General features: G+C 37.6%; 1 protein-coding gene across 2 annotated transcripts in view; it reads left to right on the forward strand.

Annotated features, from left to right (window-relative positions):
• The window catches only part of LOC128252825 (protein timeless homolog), a 76,245-nt gene that overhangs the window by 29,726 nt on the left and 38,109 nt on the right, over positions 1 to 8,410 (forward strand). For both annotated transcript variants that reach the window (XM_052980921.1, XM_052980922.1), the window contains one exon: positions 527 to 627. In XM_052980921.1, coding sequence (XP_052836881.1) covers positions 527 to 627 — 101 coding nt within the window. The remainder of the gene's footprint in view (positions 1 to 526; positions 628 to 8,410) is intronic.

The following is an 8,410-nucleotide window of genomic DNA, read 5'->3' on the forward strand; positions in this document are numbered from 1 at the left end:
TTTTATTAAGCCAGTAGCTCTGAAAGTATTAGCATTTAACTAGTTTGGAATGCAGAATAAAATGAAAATTTAGCATTTACATAAAGTTTTCTGTGTCTGGATATTGTTCGGCTCAATAAATCAAACTGAACAATTGGTAATCAAAGCCTAAACAAAGCGAATGAACTGCAATCAACCTCTACTTGTCTTTGTTGTTCATTACCATTACTGCAATCATTTGGCCAAAATGAAAGCCGAAAAATCGATATCCACTACACAAACACTTATTTGAACTAAACACTAAAATAATAACCTGTGTTACGTAATGAAGGTAGACATGCTTAAAAAAAATATAATGTAATGATAAACTATGTACCATGCTAAATGATGATTTAGCCAACTTTCCCAGATACCTGTTAGTGTATTTTCAGTTTTAAAGGTTGGGCAGAGATAATTTTATTTCGCCCACTATTTCCAGGTTTTAACTTTGTTTCAACGCATTTTTCTGGTTTCGTTCTAACGGATCCCTTTATTTTATATTCCGCAGGGAAGTTTGGCCGGAGAACGAAGTGTTTGGTGCAATTTCCGCTGCACCGGAAGACGAGCTGCTGCTGCTGCGTGAGATTTTCATGTACAACATTACAACAGGTGAGTGGTGGAAAAGCACGAGAGAGTGAAAAAAAAACAGTGGCGGATTTGCGGACGGAGAAAAAAAAGGACCACCATTTTAATTATTGTTTATTACTATGCATTATGGTAGAGCGTGCTCGCCCAAGCTTTGCCTGACCGTTGTTTTAATTAAAAATGAAAATCTGCCACTTGGCTTTTGCGTGTCATTTATCTTGCGCTGTCTGTGGCCTCGTACTGCGTCCCGCGCCCTTTGTCCATCGTCCCACTTCCTTGCTCTTGCGACTCGCAGTCCTGGGCAGTTGGGGCCACTTCCGGTGCAGCATTTTGCATCTCCACTCTATAAATTTGCTGGCTGAAATAAGCCAAATTATAGAGCAAATTTCAGCTCTTCTGTCGCTGTGTGTGTGTGTATGTCCTTGTTGCATTGTCTAAGTTTTCGCAGGCCCCGTTTGGCTTTTTGCCTTCTGGCCAAGATGCCTCGTCCTCCGGGCCGCCAAAGTTCGCTTAACAAATTATCCAACAGAAATTCTTGCGCTTCATTAAAAGTAAAAAATGAGGCAGCAAAGGACGAGCACTCCCATTTCCATTCCCATTCCTATCCCCTATCCCTTATCCCTATATTTTCTACGTTGTTTTCTGGCAGCTCTTCGCTTTGCCGGACTAAATGAAAATATATTAAACGCGTAATTGTTTTATTTCATTTTTGTTTTCCCGTTCCTGCCAAGTGCATTGGTTTGTGAAATTCCTGTTGTTTGGACTCGTTCAATTTGAAAGCCAGCAAAGCGTTGACAATTCGCTGCCCATATTTTCTTCCCTGCCATCTAGCAGAGTATTTTGTTTATTTTTGACATGACTTTTCAATTTGCCCTCAGTGCACCTGAAATGTGCAAAAGCCACGCGACTTTGTTTAGACATGTCTAATAGCTTTTGCGTTTTGACAAGCCCCGCATATATCCATACGTTGCATCCTTGGCCCTTTACCTTCGATATTTGTATATATCTTATCGCCGCAGTGCAGTTTCCCTTTTGCTTCGCAGAATTTGAAAGCCGCAGTGACAGGGAAAAGTTTTTGACAAGCGCTTTAAAGCGCATTTATGGCTGACACTTTTTTTTTTGTCTTTTAATGAAATATGTACAATACAGGGACGCCAAAGATGCCACTGCCAACGGAAAAGTTTTCAACTTTTGCTGCGCCATGCAGTTAATCGAGATTTTTGTGTGCGAAAATTTATGATTTCCGTTGTGAAAGCAAACTTATATCAAGAGTTTTTGTGATTTTAAATAAAGATTTACGCAAAAATTGAACTTCTTATTTGTGGGAAGCTTTTTAAATATTGAAGTGCATAAAGGTTCTATAGCATTTCACAATTGTTTTATAAAGCTTAATAATTGATTTATTTAAATGCTTTTATGCAAGGCTTAAAGAGAGTTTTATATTATATATACTTTTCCAAAATTTTTAGTTGTTTCTGTTCCATGAAATTTAGATGATCTTTATATTTACTTCATACTTTTAATTTAATGTTCAATGAATCTCTTTGAGGGGTAAATTTAATTAAATTTCAATTTAAAGTAGCATACCCATGTTCCTTTACAAATGGATTGAACAATGGCCGGACAATGGCCTGGCTGGGCGTGTAAGAGGGCGTGGCTGGGCGTGTGGGTGTTGGTGTGAGTGGGTGAGGTGCGCATCCTTTTACTGTTTCGACCGTGTCTGTGCCTTGGAGCGACTGTCCGTCCGTCCTTGCAGTCCACATGAAAGAGTCTCCGTTGGCGTTCAAACGCAGCGCTTAAAGCATTCGAAACCCTCTTTTATGTCTGCGTCATCGTTTTTATTTTTTACCCCATCGATGGGGTTGAGCTCGTTAAGCTTCCGAACAAAAGCGTGACCCGTTCTAATAGCGACCAAGGGATTTGATGGGCAGCTTATCGCCCGCCGGCCGTCAATAGATTGATGTTCAGTTGACAGTTTGCCGGCTGCAACAATATGCAATTTACCAAAGGCAGTGGCAATCGAAAAAATGCTGTCCCCCCGCCCGCAGATTTATTTAAAATGCTCATGCTAATGCCGAACCATAAAAACCGATTCAGTCCCCAAAGTGGCCATTGAATAGGACTGTGTGTGTCCCTCCCGCTTTTTGTCCATCGAACGTTTTATTAATTACAGGCAACCGCAAACTTCATGTAGTATGCTCCCTTTCTGTGGTTTGGCTTTAATTAATATTTTTTACGTGACATACCCATTAAAATGGCGTATATGTGGGTTTTATGAAAACAATATATTAAGTTATGCAGGCGATTAAAATTATAAAAGGGTATTAATATTATAAATTATAAATATGAATAAAAATAAAAAAATAATCAAGCAATATAATAAAAATGATTTTAAATTAAGAAATCTAATCTAACACTCAACAATTTTCTGTAACTTTCACCTAAAGTTGAATTTCATTAATTGTGCACAAAAGACCTTTAAAAAATGTGAATAAATTTAATGAATTTATTGAAAAATAAAAAGGGGCTATTAGTGAGAAAAGGGGTATTTGCGACCATGATTTTATGTTTTTTGTATTCTTTCTGCCTGTTAATTTAATTATGACAGTAAAAATCTTCGTTTTTATAAAGCTTTAATAATTCAATAAAAAAAAACATCCATCTTACTGGATAAAATTTAGTCTACTCGAAATTTATGCTTTTTATTTAATTATTACACTTTATATTAAATTGGCTTTGTGTAAGCCCCTGCCAGCGGGCAAGATAAACAGCAAGTTCATTGACACTTTGCATAATTTACAACAGTTGTTGTCTGTGCTCGTACCCCTGCATACATTTGCAATCCTTGTTTCAATTTCAAATTGAAATGCAAACCTAATTCCGGAGGAAAAGCGGAAAACGCAGTAGGTGTAAGACTCCTGCATACGAGTCTGTTTGCTTAGTTAAATCTTAATCAAGTTGCTTCGTTGATTTCGATTTGTGGCGCGCATAATAAATGAGGAGTCCTTTGTCCCGCCGCTTCCGGATCCCCCCGGCGAGCCAAATCAACGCCCAGGACTCGTGCAAAAATAACACAAAAATCCACTCAAGTGTTAAAGCAGGAACAACAAAAAAGTGCCAAGCGCTAACGGGGACAGTGAATATATTTGTGTATATGTGTATTATTTCAAGTCCTGCCAAGTCTGTGCGCCAAGTCCTTAACTGATTTCCCAGCGCAAACAAGTTGGTCTCTCCAGTTGTCGTTGTTTTGGTCCTCAGTGCTCACTTCTCAGTCCTCAGTCCTCTGTCCTCTGCCCTGTATCCCCTGTCTCCTGTCCCCACTCTTTGTCTCGCATAAAAATACAAAGTTTATGTTATGAACACAAATAAAAACAAAAGCACACAACAAAGCTCGTCCAAGAACAACAGAAAGTGGGCAAAAAAATACAAGCCAGGAAAGGAATAAAATACAATAAAATGAAATGAAATAAAATATCCACAACAGCACACACCAAGAACAGAGTCATTTGAACAAAACTGAACTGCACCCAAAGAATAAAGTCGCAAAATCAAAGCAAAACCAAAGTATGATAAATCTTGTAGCTTCCTTTTTCAAATCCAAACAAAAATACTACTTTTAATTTTAGTAAAATAACAATTGTAAGAGATCAAGATGTTATACCAAATACTTTTGATTTAAGAAGAATGAATCTATATAAACAGAGTATTTTGAGTTCATCCGGAATTTGAGCTGTATATTTACTTATTATTGAGATTTAAATTAAGTACCCTATTTTTCTCTGGGTGTAAGAATCCTATCCCCTTTCAGCAGTATATTTGCAAGTTGACGTGTCGTGTCTGCTGTCCCCGATTTCCAAATCCACTGCCACAAAGAGTGCGATACCAGACGTCGACCGCAACACCCATCAGCACACCCTAGCACACATATATGTGCTATATAAAGTGAACTCAGAGTTCCGGATCTGGATGCGAATGGTCCGGTGATGACACTTACTCAATTAGGTGACTTTTCTCGACACTGATTTGCCTTTCTGCTGGCCATTTGTATTCGGGCGTAACTTTCTGCTTAATAGCTCTTCTATTCGTTTACCTTGATTAGTTTAGCCATCTCTTGTGTTGGCTGTTCATACTCCACAGTGTATTTTCAGTTTTGCAAATAACCCAATAATGCCAAAACAAAGCCTGTTAGAAATATTTATAAATGTTTTTCATTTGGTTAGTGCACTAACAAGTTTAATCGAGTGATCGATTTTAGTTTTGCTATTGGCATATTTGAAATGTTTGAAATCCGTTTGCATTTAAACAATTAATATAAAATGACTTTAAACTTTTATATAATGGCAAAGCACCTCTCTGTCGATAACTCCATGGCTTTACAACCATCAACAATGTGTAAATATCAGCAGGCTTTAAGCAACACCAGAATACTTTTTTGTGGGTTTTCGTGTTGCAAATGACTCTGGATAGAATGTGATTAAATTTACCTGTTTTTGAATTCACATCGCCCATGTCCGTGTGGCCTCTGTTTTTTTTTTTATCTGACCATTTGTCTCCCTGTTTTTTCTACTATTCATAAATAAACCCACACAAACCACACCTGCGCTCTCACTTTTCTCTTGGGATTTTCGGGTCTTGCACAGTTGGCGGCAATGACATTCAAAATATGTAATGAGAAAAAGTAACCGAAAAATTTAACTTTAAATTGAAAAACAAAAAAAGTTTATCGGCGGGCGCAGAGACTTTAGAATGCTGCTGCTAAAAAACGAATAAACTTGTGTGCGGAATTTTACCTCCAGCAAGCATAAAACGTTGCATACTTTGGGGACACTAGCTCGCAACTGGGCGACAATAAAAACCAGGCAACGAGGAGAAACCCGATAGGGGAATAGAAAGAGGTAAAGCGTGAGGCAAAAGTCATAACGAGTGCAAAACCATGAAATGAAATCGTTACCTCCACATCCCCCAGGTTGGATTTTTAGGAAACATGTGCCTGTATTGGGATACCCTTATCAAACTTTCTTGATTTAATTTTCTCAAATCTTATAACCTTACCTTATTTCATACATTAAAAGCGATACAAATTGACCTGCTACCATAGAAATTTTTAAAATGTAAGAACTGAAGGATACAAACTATTAAATTAAATCATTTAAATATTTATTTATTAAATTTTTAAATGTTGTTATCTGAAACTTAATGGTTATTGAGTCCCATTATTGATACTTTTCTTTTGTAGCTTAGCCCAATTTTTAAACTGAGGCAATTTCATGAAAAACATTTTAAACAACTAAAAATAAAGCAGTTTTTAATCATTTTTGTGAACGAGGTTACACTACACTTAAAGGTAAAGTACAGGAATCCATAAAACTTTTGTTTAAGGGTCTCCATTTTTGTACAATTAAAATAATAGGATTTAAAATTATTAAAAAAAAGCTGAAAATTCCCGCTGCAAGCGTATTAAAACTCTGGGTTTATTGTATAATGCGGGCTCACATTTTTTTACAATCGACACTCGTGAGTGCGACAGGGTGTAGCGGTGTCCTGGATGTCCTGAGAGGGTCACACATGGCTGCGACGCCCCCAGGATCTCTGCTCCCTTCTCCCTGCACGCATTTGGCCGGATGATGACTGGGGCGGGGGCTGAAATTAAGCAATGTGTCCCTAGAGTACACTACGTTGCGTATACGTAATGTGGCCGTGCTTTTTGGCGTCGCTGCATTAAAAATGAATGCAATTTAAAGTTGCCAGCACCACCCCCTCGGTGTATGGCTATCTGGGTATGTGTGTGTGTTTAAGTCCCAAGCACATCAAGAACCCGCAGAATTTTTTGCATATTTATGTGTGAAAAGCGAAAGGAAAAAACACGTTAGTTTGGCTTCCGTTACTTTTTTTTCGGCATGAGTGACGCTAATGGAGCAGCATTTTGGCTGCAATGCTCCGAAATCAATTAGATAAAGTTTTTCCCCAGCTGTGCTCCCACGAAGATATACAAAAAACGCTCGCACAGTCGCATAAACAAAGTTAAACATTTTTCAATTCGGTTTGGTCAGCCGTTGCAGTAAATTGCATAAAAATTAACAGTTTAATGGCTGCCCAGGAAATAATTTCATTCTCTGCACTTCACTTTTCCAATTCACCCCCTTTCTCTTAATTTTTTCTACTCATTATGGAAAAATGTTGACCATTGCAAAGTGGTTCTGCACAGGAAACAAGATTTTAACGCAAACAATAGAAACAAATTAAGGAGAATATTTCTTTTATTAAACAATCTATCAATAAGATTAGAATTAAATTAATACTACTAAAGTACCAAAATAAAACTAATTTGCCTTAAAAACAAGGCCTTAGATTGCAGTTCTAGAATATTCAATGTAGAAATGAAACTAAAATGTATTGAGGTTATATTCTTAAGTATGAATTAACAGTTATAGAAACGAAACTTTCAGATTTTTTTTTGGGTGTACATATACATACATACTTACACTGATTAGCTATTATATGCAACACAAATTGTAGGTAAAACGAAATGAATCTGATATCAATTGAGAAATCCTATTTTTTCTGTGTGGTTGGAGTACTTTTAGAGTTTTTCTTTTCACCGCTTTTCCCACTGCTCAGTCCTTATTTGGGTTAATCAGAGATAATTTCCATCTGGCCTAGCCTTTGTGAATGGCTTTGCCATCAGTCAAATGCCAACTGCATTAGCCGCTGACAGGGCACTTATGAACCAGTAAGGAAAATGGCAAAAAGCAAAGTGCCAACCAATTGGGGCCAATATCCCGCTGTCTCTCACCTTTGCACCCATCAAAATGTGGAGCAAAAAATATGATGTGAAATGGCATTTCCTCATCAAACTGTCGCCGCATGTCACAAATTTCGTTATATTTTTATTATATCACCATTAACCTTTTTATTGCGCACGCATTTCGTACCGACCGCATGAAGGAATTTTGACGTTATTGAATGTCGGGTGTTTGTGCCGATGCAATATTGAATATTTAATTCCCGCCCATACGAATGAATGTCCAAGGGCGCATAACAATTTCTTGACATGTGCGCCGAGTTCCCCAATGTGGCGACAGTTTTCCCTTTTTCTCCCTTTTTTTTCCTCCCCCCGATACTAACGACATGTATATCGAAAGAAACAAAAACGCCACCAAGGGGCAAGGGAACAAAAAGATGAAAACAGAAAAGGAAAAAGAGAAAACCAATTGACTTTCATTTTGTCGGCCATTTTCACAGCGTCGTTTGTCCACCAATACCCACACTTGTTCACATTCGCCACGTATTTACGTGGATGTGAACGCTTCCTGTTGCTGAACGCAATCATCTGATTGCAGTTTGGATGTGAAATAATTGGATTTGAAATAAAAATGTTCCCCGTTTTGTTCGGTCCTGACCATTTGACCATCTCCCGGGAACTTTGCTGGTGTTCTGGGATGTGTATTGGCATAATTTAGCAGTGACTTCATTCACATTTACGTCGAGCTTAACTGGCGCATGTCTCACTAATTTAACGTTTATTTTTATTGCCCTGTTCGCCTGGTTTAATCTTCATTTTCAATATGGGCTGACATCCGTAATCCTAAAGATATATGTTTTGTATTTTCGCATTGTCATGTGTGTTTTATTATGTTATGTAATTTTTGTAGAATGAAAAAAAATAATTATTAATTGGTCTCATATTTCGCTCAAAATTTGCAGCCAATTGTAATCCATCCATATGCAGTCCTTTAAAGTCACTGAAATCAATACAGTTCTATTGACTTGGCGTTTTCCTTTCTCCATTTCTCTGGATTGTCCTTGT

Source organism: Drosophila gunungcola, chromosome 3R, assembly GCF_025200985.1.
Source record: "Drosophila gunungcola strain Sukarami chromosome 3R, Dgunungcola_SK_2, whole genome shotgun sequence".
Lineage (NCBI taxonomy): Eukaryota > Metazoa > Arthropoda > Insecta > Diptera > Drosophilidae > Drosophila > Drosophila gunungcola.